The 13310-nt window shown below is 42.1% G+C and overlaps 1 protein-coding gene across 1 annotated transcript in view; it reads left to right on the top strand.

The window, feature by feature from the left end:
* Window positions 1–4635: 4635 nt before the first annotated feature.
* SNX10 (sorting nexin 10) overlaps window positions 4636–13310 on the top strand; it is a 71923-nt gene continuing 63248 nt past the window's right edge. Inside the window, 3 exon segments of the mRNA XM_052638398.1 lie at window positions 4636–4780; window positions 10965–11256; window positions 11378–11625. Of these exon segments, the coding sequence (XP_052494358.1) occupies window positions 4636–4780; window positions 10965–11256; window positions 11378–11625 (685 nt within the window).

Here is a 13310-nt window from a genome sequence, read left to right as displayed (position 1 = left end):
TAGACACCAGCCAGGTCAAGGAATAGAATATTGCCTCACTCCCCTTCCAGTCACAGCCTCCCACTGCCATGACTAATAATGCTGCAGACGACTTTTGCCTGTTTTGTATTGGAGTTTGGCTTCTTTCATGGAACAATATGGGATAAGAGTCCTTCACATTGTTGTGCACAGCAGTAGGAGCATTCGCTCTCAGTGTTGTATGACTATGTAACTGAAAGTGGGGTCTGGCTGCTCGCTGCTCAAAAGCAGATAAAAGGCAAGGTTGGTGGAAAGGAAAGTTTGCTTTATTTTGGATTCTGGGAACCAAGGGTGTAGGGTGAGGAAGGGTGGACTCCTGTCCAAAGGCCTACTCCCCCCATCCCTGCCCCACCACTGACAACCACTGGGCAAGAGCTTTCATAAATGGAAGAAGGTGGCTACATGTGGAAACAGCACAGCCAGCTCTGACAGTCGTCTTGAGACAGAAAGTGTCATCTTGATTGTTTTAAGTACAGTTAATCTTCAGTTCTAGGGTTGGTTTGTTCCCATTTTCTTGAGGCTAGTTCCCAGAATTCTGGCAGCTTATGTCATGTAGTTAACTTCTTCCACCTGGTGGGAGGTTTCAGTATCCACAAGATAGCTCACAGGATATGGCTCAGATTATTATCTATGGCCCTTGAAGAGGAACTAAAGATGTTTTTACTGTACTTAGTGACTAAACTGTTATTATTTAGTCTTGTTTGACTGTTTATCTTTGTTTCTGCGTTTTCTCACTTCTCTGATTAAACTTTTATTTTTTGGCTAACTTTTTCCACAGCAAAAGGTATGTGGAGGACATGGTGGGAAGGACCATGGGGTCCTGTTTCATTTCAAATACAGGACAATTTATTTTTCTCTCCTGATGCTCATGGTCATTTGGGTTATTGACAGTTGGGATATTATGAATAGTGTTGCTAAGAACCTTCCTGTATATCCTTACATGTATTCAAAAACATGTGTGTGCATTTATGTTGGGCATCTATTCAGGAATGCACTTACTAGGCCACATCGTATATGTATGTTCAGCTTACATAGATGACATCAAAGGATTTTCCCAAGTGGATTATGAGAGTTCTAGTTGCGCCACATCATTGGCAGAATTTAGTATTGTTAGTCGTATTCTAGTTGACATTTTTAACGTGTATTTCTCTGGTGATTAATAAGGCTGAATACTTTGTTCTATGTTTATCATTCATTTGAATATCATCATTTAGGAAGTTCAAGATTTTGCCTATTTTTCTTTTGGGTTGTCTGACTATTCAAAAATTGATTTTTAGGAGTAGTTTGTATACTCTGAATATAAGTCCTATGTCAGATTTCATATATTGCAAGCATCTTCTCCGACTCTGGTTAATTTTTTTTACTCTTTTAATGGTATCCTTTGATGAACAGAACTTCTTAATTTTAATGTGGCCCAACTTCTCAAGTTTTTCTTGATGAGTAATGCTTTTAATGCCTTAAACTCAACAAATAGCATTCTAAATATTCACTAGAAGCTTAATAATTTTACCTTTTACATTTAGGTGTATGACGCATCTTGAAATGATACTTCTATGCAGTTTGATATTAATTTTATTTTATTCATTATATCTCCATAAATGTGCTTATAAGTCCTTGGCCAAGAGTAAAATGAAGACAGGCATATCATGTGTCTAAATATTTACCAGTTATAAATCAACCTGACAAACTGTTAAATGAAATATAATCTATTCTTCTACTTTGACAGATCAAACTTCCTAATGTCAAAATTGAAAAATATATTCATAGTCATGTTTTTATGTGATTGACGTTTAGTGAAATACCAAAGATGACTAAATTCAATTATTGAGCATATCTGGATGTTCTGTTGGGTTGGCGATGTTTGTATGAGCAATAAAGTAATACATTCATAATTCATAAATTATTGTATTTTGTTCATAAATATCCCTCCCTGCCTTGTGGCTCAACTGGTAAAGAATCCGGCTGCAATGTGGGAGACCTGGGTTTGACCCCTGGGTTGGGAAGATCCCCTGGAGAAGGGAAAGGCTACCCACTCCAATATTCTGGCCTAGAGAATTCCATGGACTGTATAGTACATGAGGTTGCAAAGAGTCAGACACGACTGAGTGACTTTTACTTCACTTCACTTTGTTCATAAAGATCTTTATTTTAACTAAATCACTAATTTTATGATCATAATGAATCTTTTTACATAATTTTTCTTCTATTGACAGTAACGATCAAAGAATTAAAAGTTATACATAGCTTTATTCAAAATGAACAAATTTTGAACATATTTTTACTGAATGTTTCCAGTGTTTTTTAAAAGCTAATTCTTCTTAAACATTCAATATCACTATTAAAGTTAAAAAAAACTCTGTTTAGTAAACAAAATTTGTTAATTTATTTCAATAAACTGGCAATTCTAAATTTGATTTTTTTGGATGAATTAACGGACTCTAATGCTGGGAAAGATTGAAGGTGGGAGCAGAAGGGGACGACAGAGGTTGAGATGGTTGGATGATATCATTGACTCAATGGACATGAATTTGATTAAACTCCAGGAGTTGGCGATGGACAAGGAGGCCTGACATGCTGCAGTCCATGGGGTCACAAAGAGTTGGACACGACTGAGCGACTGAACTGAATGGAATATTATTTAATACTTTCATACAAACAATATTCTTCACAGTTCTAACATTCACTGCTAATTGGCATCACATTTTGACCATGTGAATCTAAATCCACACAGACAGAAATGTAACTGAATTAATTTAATACTTAATTTAAATCAATATTGCAAAAATATTTTAAGCTGCTGTGAGCAAATGGCTGGTGCATCAATTCCTGGTGCTTCAAAATGATATTTGAAACATAAAGAAAAGCAAGAAAATGGATGCCTGGGACTACTGAGAAATGATACTTTGTTATGCAAGAATTTATTGCATTCCTGCCATCTAAAACAGAGAAGGCAATGGCAACCCACTCCAGTACTCTTGCCTGGCAAATCCCATGAATGGAGGAGCCTGGTAGGCTGCAGTCCATGGGGTCTCTAGGAGTTGGACACGACTGAGTGACTTCCCTTTCATTTTTCACTTTCATGCGTTGGAGAAGGAAATGGCAACCCACTCCAGTGTTCTTGCCTGGAGAATCCCAGGGACGGGGGAAGCCTGGTGGGCTGCCATCTCTGGGGTCTCACAGAGTCAGACATGACTGAAGTAACTTAGCAGCAGCAGCAGCAGCCATCTAAAAGGAAGGATTTGAGAGGTAATAAATGTGTCTTATCTGATACCCAAGCTTGCTACTACTTAAGCCCTCCCAGCACTTATAAGCTTTGAGTCTCTGATGCTGGCAATGACAACCCACAAATCTCATTGCTTTGGCATCCAGCCACCTTTGTACACTGAAATGTGTTATGTGCTAAATTTTAACACATTGAAAACTAATGTTTATTCATGTGGCCAACTTAACTTGCTTTGAATAAACCTCAGAATGTAACTGGATCTCAGTATCATTATAAGAAGTTCAATCATTACCCATAAAGGGCATGGCCTCTAGGGTCATGCAGCACAGTTGTGCAGGTTGTGTCCTGAACAACGCTAGGTATCTCTTGTCACAGGGTAGTCAGTTTTAGCATTTTTAAATGATAGTTTTCCAGCAGATGGCAGTAAATTGTCTGGAAGAAAAGAAGCTTAAAAAAAAAAAATTCTCACAAAGGTGTTACATGGACCAGCAGCAGTATTGAGTCATTCTTCTCAGGGGTGGCATCTGTTCAAAGTTTGAGTCTGGACTTCTAGACCATATATCAATACCTATATCTATATATAAAATTAAACAGTTAATCTAAGAAAGAAGTGGGAAATTTTTATTCAAGCCAAATCTGAGGACTAGAACCCTGGAAGAACATCTCAGAAAGCTCTGGGAACTATTCTGGTAAGTCAGGGCATGTGGGATTTTCCTGGTGGTCCAGTGGTAAAGAATCTGCTTTCCAGTTCAAGGGATATGGATTCGATCCTTGGTCTGGAAACTAAGATGTCACATGCTGCGGGGCAACTAAGACCATGCTCCGCAGCTAGAGAAGCCTGTGTACCACAACAGCATACACATATATGTCAGGGCACAGTTATACAAATATTTTGAGACAAAGGGCTGTACATTAAATGACGCATATTATGGACGGTTTACACATCTTGATCTAAGCCCCTAACAAGATCTGGAAGGAATGTTATCTTTTAAGGAGTTGTCTTGTTGATGTAGGAGAATGTCCAAAAATGGGGCAGATTGGTCTATGCATAATGCAGACACACAGTGCACAAAAGGGGAGAGAGATGAAGCCAAAGGGCAGAGATAATTTTTTATGTTTACCTTTTTTTTTGTCTTGGTGTAAAATATGAATTTTACTGCACACTAAGTAATATTTATGAAGTTTTTTTAAAATTCTGTTGCAAAACTGGGCTAAGTTATTTATATACTTTATCTCCTCTAACCTTGTAGTGTGAATCCTATTTCATAGTTAGGAAAATTAAGGTTGGGAGAGATGAAATGATTTTCCTGAGGTCAATTGGCTACCAAGTAAAAGTTTTGGAATTAGATTCCTTTGACTCTGGAGCCCTAACCAGTGCACTCTACTATCTCAGCATGGCTATTGGCTGTAACGCACCCATGATCCAGAAGGAGTGCCGTAGATGTAAAATAAGGGCTACCATAAATGCAGAACAGGAACCTCTAACTGCTTCATCCAAGATGATGGGCTTCTCCACTGGCTCTTTGGTTGAGGTTGGTGGTAATTATACTATACTGCAATTTGTATCAAAGGCCTAGAAGTTACATGACTTGGACCTGGATTTATGTTCAGGATATGCTCAGTAATGCTACACTTTGTTCTTGGTCAGTTTTAACCAAAAAATTTGTTATTTTTAGTTTGTAATAATGAAGTAAAATCTGGCATTAAAATCAATGCTTTTATTTATTTATTTGGCTGTGTTGGGTCTTAGCTGTGGGATCTTTAATTGTGGCATGCAAATTCTCAGTTATGGCATGTACATTCTCAGTTATGGCGTGTGGTATCTAGTTCCCCAACTAGGGATTGAACCCAGGCTCCCAGCACTGGGAGCTTGAATTAATTTCCTGATCTGATGCTATTTCCCTCATAATTCAAATTTCCAGAAGAGTCTGATTGGCTCACTTGGGTCTCAGAACCTGCCTCCCCTACCACCCTTGATTGACAGTTCCCCCAAGACGGTGCATTTCCCATAAGAGGAAGTCTGGTGGTGAGACAGCTCACTTGCAAGTGATAAATGAGTAGTAGGACCAGTCATTCTGGTATAAACTATAACCGTAGGGCAACCACTCATTGTTCAGTCGCTCAGGTGTCTTGACTCTTTGCGACCCCATGGACTGCAGCACACCAGGCTTCCCTGTCCATCACCATCTCCCGGAGCTTGCTCAAACTCATGCCCATTGAGTCGGTGATGCCATCCAACTATTTTGTCCTCTGCTGTCCTCTTCTCCTCCTGCCTTCAATCTTTCACGGCATCGGGGTCTTTTCCAATGAGTCAGCTCTTTGCATCAAGTGGCCAAAGTATTGGAGCCTCAGCTGCAGCATCAGTCTTTCCAATGAATATTCAGGGTTGATTTCCTTCAGGACTGACTGGTTTGCTCTCCTGGCAGTCCAGGGACTCTCAAAACTCCTCTACAAGCTCTTATTATTTACAAATACTTCTCAACATAGAATAGAATTTTCTCAGAATTGAGCAATTGAATAGAGAAGTAAGTTGGATGTTGACCCTGATAGGAGACTCCAAGAGTCATTCACAAACTTTTGATTTTGGATCACAATAAACTGTGGAAAATTGTGAAAGAGATGGGAATACCAGACCACCTGACCTGCCTCTTGAGAAACCTGTATGTAGGTCAGGAAGCAACAGTTAGAACTGGACATGGAACAACAGACTGGTCCCAAATAGGAAAAGGAGTATGTCAAGGCTGTATATTGTCACCCTGCTTATTTAACTTATATGCAGAGTGCATCATGAGAAATGCTGGGCTGGAAGAAGCACAAGCTGGAATCAAGATTGCCAGGAGAAATATCAATAACCTCAGATATGCAGATGACACCACCTTTATGGCAGAAAGTGAAGAGGAACTAAAAAGCCTCTTGATGAAAGTGAAAGAGGAGAGTGAAGAAGTTGGCTTAAAGCTCAACATTCAGAAAACGAAGATCATGGCATCTGGTCCCATCACTTCATGGCAAATAGATGCGGAAACAGTGGAAACTATTAGACTTTTTTGGGGGGGCTCCAAAATCACTGCAGATGGTGATTGCAGCCATGAAATTAAAAGACGCTTACTCCTTGGAAAGAAAGTTATGACCAACCTAGATAGCATATTGAAAAGCAGAGACATTACTTTGCCTGTCTGTCTAGTCAAGGTCTGTCTAGTCAAGGCTATGGTTTTTCCAGTAGTCACGTATGGATGTGAGAGCTGGACTGTGAAGAAAGCTGAGTGCTGAAGAATTGATGCTTTTGAACTGTGGTGTTGGAGAAGACTCTTGAGAGTCCCTTGGACTGCAAGGAGATCCAACCTGCCCATTCTAAAGGAGATCAGCCGTGGGTGTTCTTTGGAAGGAATGAGGCTAAAGCTGAAACTCCAGTATTTTGGCCACCTCATGTGAAGAGTTGACTCATTGGAAAAGACTGTGATGCTGGGAGGGATTGGGGGCAGGAGGAGAAGGGGACGACAGAGGATGAGATGGCTGGATGGCATCACCGACTCAATGGACGTGAGTTTGAGAGAACTCCGGGAGTTGGTGATGGACAGGGAGGCCTGGCGTGCTGCGGATTCATGGGGTCGCAAGGAGTCGGACACGACTGAGTGACTTAACTGAACTGATTCAGCAAAGCAACTTCTGGGAGTACATTAATTTCTTTATGATAAACTAATGTTACAAAATTGAAATCTTCTAATAAATGTATAGTAATGAAATACTGGTTTCACTAGTTTATAAATGAGGTTCTTGTGAAGACAATATCCTGTTGCTAAAAATATTTGAAAACTACTTAATCAGACCATTGTAAATGATGCCAAAATCTCAGCCTCTGCATCAGTGCCAAATCGAATCTCAGACAGAGCTTTGGGTTAAGTAGAAAAGAATAGCTTTATTGACTTGCCAGGCAAATGGGAACACATAGGGTTTGTGCCTCAAAAACCTGGGTGTCCCAAACTGGGAGGATTTGGTGAGGAGTTTTATAGCAATGGTTCACTGGTTGAGTTGCAAATAAGGATCACGGTGTTTGCAGGGCCCGCCCTCCCTTCAGTCTGGCCTCAAGTCATCTCTTTCTGTGTCTCTGCATATTCTCTCTTCCCTGATTAGCAACTGTTCCAATCTACCCTTTGGAACTCAGGGAAGGTCTTGGAGGCTGGAGTCTATTCCCTGTAAACAAGAAAAACAGGGGCTACAGGAAAGAGTCCCACACGGTGGCTATTGTAGGATTTTGAACTGAGAGTTTAGACACGAGAATGGAAAGCAGAAGGTAACACCAAGATCTAACTGAGAAGAAATATACAGGACTTGGATCTGAGTGAATCAGGGGACGGGAGTTGGTCAAAGGTTATGCCAAAGTTAACAGGTTTGGGGTGTTAACTGGCAGAACAGTAGTCAATAAACACATAAGGAAGATGGAGGAGTGAGTAGATGGAGAAGTCTAAACCTCTTTACCTTACAAGTAAGTAAGCAGTCTCAAAACTTTTTTCTAGCTTTTTTTGGGGGGGATGGATGCATAAGAGAGGTATTTTGAAAAAACACATTAGATTGATCATGAGGAAATAAAAGCTCATATTCTAAGGCAAGTAAAGGAAAATTTAAACATGAAAAATTTTCTCTGGCCTTTGGCCTTCTTTTCCCACTCTACTGTGTGTTGTGTATCTGCGTTATACATTGACCAGACCTCCACAGCAGCAAAAATGCCTACTCAATCATAAAGAACAACATTCTCCTAGCACCAAGAAGACAACTCCTTAAAGATAACATTCCTTCTTAATCTTGTAAGGCACCATGATGACCCACTGCTTGGTACTTGCAGATCCAGATTGTGCAAACTATTAATAGGTCATTTAAGGTACAGTCCTCTATCTCAAAAACCTATGTAACTATGCTTTGACCTCTAATGGGTGGAACAGTTCTCTGAGTTTTCTGAGAGGCTGTTCCCAGGTTATAATCCTCAATTTGGCACTAATAAAATTTTCCATTTCTTTCTTAGATTGACTGATTAATTTTCCATCAATGACAGTCAAGAGAAATTCTTTTTATTCACATTAATCAGTATGTCTTCATATTATTGCAAAAAGATGATGTAAAATGAGAAATCAAAATCCAAATTATTTGTTTAAATTTTTTTGCTCACATCTCATTATTAGTTGTTTGATGAATGATAAGACCATTTTTTTACAGAATGAATATGTACCATGACAGTGTTTCTCAAGAAGGCAGGACAATTCATGTAAATTTTGGATAGTATAGAATAACTGTATTGTATCAGTTAATTATAACTGCTGAAGATCAAGTCCAGGCAAATTCTATTTTTACTGTCTGTACATTTTGCAATTTCCCCAGGAGACAGATGGACTCTGTCTTCTTATTGATTCTTGAGTTAGAGGTAGGGGATACAGTTGGCTTTCCTTAATATGTCTAACTAAGGGCATTTGGAGATAAAAGAAATTAGAGAAGAGAATAATGTTGTAATAACAGTTATAATAATAAAAATTTATTGAGCACTTACTATGTTCTAGCATAGTTCAGGAGCTTTACCTGAAATGTTTCACTTAACCCCCACAACAACCCTATGAGGCAGGTGCTATTATTATCATCTCTTTTTTTTTCAGATGGTAAAACGAGGCCCAGAGAGTTTCATTATCCCAGTATCGCATAGTGAGAGGTGATAAAGTTGGGGTTTGAATCAGTTAACTTGACCCTAGAAGCCAGAGTTGAGGTAGGATTGGAACTGGCAAGAGGATTTCTTCTTAATAGCAATTTTATGGTGATTTTATTAGCATCCTAGGATTTCTTAAGAACCAGAGAGTCCAGTCTTCTCCCTGATAGTATAATAAAAAGTCACAATCTAAAAATGTGATGGTCACTTAGCTCAGTCCCCTGGATTCAGGTTGTACATTACAATTCTTAAACTAGAAACACCACCTAGTAGCTACCCTGATAGAGTGGATTAAAATCCATTATTACTTTATTCTATTCTGAATTTTTTTCATATTCTTCCTTTCTGTGGAAGTCAGATATTTAAATGACTCCTATAGACTCTCCAAAGGTTTTTTATTTTATTTTTTAATGCTCTGCCCACATTGTAAAATCATGCTCTTATTGATAATATACTTAGAAAGATTTTAATTTTGCAGAATCTCTTAGGATCTTAGACACATACTGCATTTTGTTTTCTAGTCAATGCTTTGTGCAGCATAGGGAAAAGAATTTGAAAAAGATAATTTAACTTGATTCTCAGAAGTGATCATATTTACATTTACTTGTGTGTTATAGCTGGGTTGCGGTTTTAGGAAATTAAATGCAAGTGATCCAAGATTTAGCAATGAATTATTAGGATCCCAGATGTTAAGGACACAACATTGTAGATTTAGAAGTTTTCTTAAGCCAATTTGAGTGTGGAATATAGACTTGGATATTTTCAGGTAAGCCTGGAATGACCTAGAATGATCAATGGCACTGGCTGTGTCTAGTGAGAAAATTCGTGTTTAAATTATGAAATGTTAGACTCCTATTAAAAGAGAGAGAATAGGCCCAGAAAGGAGTCACTTATGGTGAGCACTTGCACTGTGTACTAAGTTGCTTCAGTCACATCTGACTCTTTGGGACCCCATGGACTGTAGCCTGCCAGGCTCCTCTGCTCATGGGATTCTCCAGGCAAGAATACTGGAGTGGGTTGCCATGCCCTCCTCCAGGGGACCTTTCCAACCCAGGGATCTAACCTGCTCTGTTATCTTCTGGATTGGCAGTTGGGTCTTTACCACTATGGCCATCTGCTGAGACATCACAAAATGGGAACTTAATATCAACCTGGTCAGCAGTGTGACTGTCTCCCTGATAGACCTCTGTCTTCTAGAAAAAAGTGATCTTGCCATGACCAATCCGATTTTTGCTAGGATAACTTCCTTGTCTCCCCGCCTTATGTCTGTAAGAGCCTTTTATTTTGTACAACTCCTTAGCGCTTCTTCCTATCTGCTGAACTGGATGCTGGCTATTTCTTTGGAAGGAATGATGCTAAAGCTGGAGCTCCAGTACTTTGGCCACCTCATGCGAAGAGTTGACTCATTGGAAAAGACTGTGATGCTGGGAGGGATTGGGGGCAGGAGGAGAAGGGGACGACAGAGGATGAGATGGCTGGATGGCATCACTGACTCGACGGACGTGAGTCTGAGTGAACTCCGGGAGTTGGTGATGGACAGGGAGGCCTGGCGTGCTGTGATACATGGGGTCGCAAAGAGTCGGACACGACTGAGCCACTGAACTGAACTGAACTGAATCATGAATCATTGAATAAAACCAGTAAAATCTTTAACATTTACTCAGTGGATTTTTAAAAACACTGCCTTTATTATTCTGTCATGTAGTCACCCCTTAGCGGTTTAAGTGATTATTGCGGCTTTCCACGCGAATAGGTGGGTCAGATGTAACCCAAGATGCCACTTGGAAAACGGTTTACTGATTCAGCCACCTTGACAGACCTCATTTCTTTTCCCCCAGGATGTCTTGTGAAAAAATTCAAACATACAGAAAAGTCAAAAGAATTTTTCAGTAAACACTCATATGCCCACCACCTAGGTTCTACCATTGACATTGTACCATTATCTATCACTCTTCCCATTCAACCATCCTCTCCGTAGGTAACTAAGGGGGCGGGACGGGGTTAGCAAGCTCCTGGTGGCTTTTACGTGGCGCCCCCCAGCGGCCGCACAGCTCTCCCCAGCCTCGGGGGCCGAGGGCAGCTTCCAGGTCCGCGGCAGGGGCGGGGCAGGCCTCCGCGGGGCCGTACCTGGGTTGGGCGGTGCGGCGGCCACGATAGCGGGCGCGGAGCGCGGGCGCAGGGCCGCTACGTGTACGGGGAACGCGGGGCTGCGCTCGTGTGCGCTCCTCGGCGCTCGCCGCCGCCGCCGCTGCCGCGCCTTTGAGTCAGCAAACTCCGCCACCCGCTGGCCCGCTGGCCCTGCTCTGCCTGGCTCTGCCTGGAGGTGCCGCCCGTAAGTGACAGGCGATCGGCCGGGAAGGCCTCCCCCTCGCCGCCGGGTGGGAACCGCGACCAGGGACTAGCCAGCCGCCCTTTCCTTCGCGGAGGCTTGAGGCCCTTTCCTCTGCGCCCAGGTGCCTCTCTCTGCGGGGGGGGGAAGATGCTTGGGTCTCCTGGGGTTGGAGCCGGGCGTTGCCTCTTTTCCTGCCGGGGAAGAGGAATCGGTCGGCTGGTTTGCCAGGGGAGGGCACGGATCGGATCGATCCTGCTAAAAAGGCACCCCGGGGAGAAGGTGGGGCAGAGGTGGAATCCCGGACGCCGGCGGAGGGGGGCGCGGGGCGCGGGAAATGTGCTGAGACACCTTACACCAGGCCGGGTTGGGGTGGGTATTTTTAATTCACGAAAGGATAGCTTTGAGTTTAGAAATTGGGAGGGGTAGGCAGGGGGTTTTCTTGGGATTGTGGGATTGAGGGAAAAGACCCGAGAGAAAATCCACTGATTTGACTGATTACTAGGTCTGGTGCCACGGGAAAGCAACAGCCTGTTTTTCAGTTCTGATGTATCATACTTCGGTAAGATGCACCGCGGGGGATTGAGGGGAATGGAAGGGGGACGTAGAACCACAAGCCCTGCTTGCCAGTAAGGGCTTCTATTTCTGCAGAACACGTTTATGTATCAGAATAATGGGTTTAGAAATTTAGAGCAGGCAGGAGGCTTTCATGTGATCTCCTTCAAACCTCTCATTTTAAGGCTGGGAAACTAAGGCCCCAGGGAGCAGAGTCATCCAGCCAGTGAGCGCAGAAACAGGCCTAGATTGTGGTGGGCTTCTGACCCCCTCCGTCCGCAGCCTTCTCCACACCTCTAGGGGCGTGGGGGTGGGGGTAGTCTGGGAATGCATAAAGTCCCTCTTAGCCCCTGGGAGGGGGCTGGGCGGCAGGGATGAGTGCAGCCAAAGGGGGGAACTGGCTACTCCATCCGATGGACCAAGCTCCAAGGATGCAGTTGAATGAGATGCTCCTGCTGTTTCTACCATCCCTTCCAATGATCAGTGATGCCTAGTCCTAAGCACTGTACCCCAACCCCATCCCGCTTTTTAAAGGCATGGTAGATTTAAGATTGACTAATGGGACTGTTTTGAAAGAAGACAAAAAAATACCATACACCCAGAAGTAAATATATAGAAGATGTGAAGAAAGGTGATTAGCACTGACCTGTATTTCAGTGGACCACCCTGTTTCTCCTGCTGGTCTATTTCATTCTCATTTCTGAGGTGACTATTTCATTAGGGAGGAAACTGGTGTTGGAGGAGTGGGGTGTGGCTCTCAGGTGACACCGCCCTTCACCAGGGGTTTCTTGACTGACTGAACCTCTGCTTTTCCTCCTGCAACAGTGGGCTGTGGTAGGAACTTCCTCTTATTTTACTTCCTCCAGGGAAGGCCTCCTGGAGCTTGGTGTTGGAAACAGACATAAACATCTTCATTCCTTCCCGCATAAAAGTTTGTTGTTTAAAGACTAATGTTGTGTTCTACTGTGGCATTTCTATGTGATTTTGGAGCATTCTTAATAATACTTTTCTCAGCCTTAGGGTCTCTACTTGCATTTTAGGGAACTCTGTTTGTTTGTTCAGCTATTATGGGAAATGGCTTCTTTTTCCTCTTTTGATGTGAGGGCTATGGTTTAACAACTACTCGCCAGGGGTTTGAAATCAATGAGACCAGGGTCCAGCCTTTCCAGTTTTCCATTTCTAAGAGTAGCTTTTGGCTAGTCATGACTGACCTCCCTGGAGAATAAATACCCTGCATTTTGGATAAAAGACTCTTATCACCAACAGTCTTTTTTTTCCTCCTCTCTCTCTCTTAAAATTAGTAGGTATGAATCAGCTTTTCTGTTCTCTAAGCCCTGTTCAAATTAAGGGGCTGTGTGTGATAGTGGTTACAACTTCTGGTTTCAGATTCATTGGAGTTGAAATCTGGGAATCATTTACTAACTGAGGTACTGTCAGCAGAACACTTAACTTTCTGATTTATCCTTTCTTCAGAACTAAAAAAAAGGTACTGATAATCCTTG

This window comes from Budorcas taxicolor, chromosome 4 (assembly GCF_023091745.1).
Source record: "Budorcas taxicolor isolate Tak-1 chromosome 4, Takin1.1, whole genome shotgun sequence".
Classification (NCBI taxonomy): Eukaryota; Metazoa; Chordata; class Mammalia; order Artiodactyla; family Bovidae; genus Budorcas; species Budorcas taxicolor.
The sequence above is the reverse complement of the archived record's forward strand: the minus strand, read 5'-3'. Positions and strand labels throughout refer to the sequence as shown.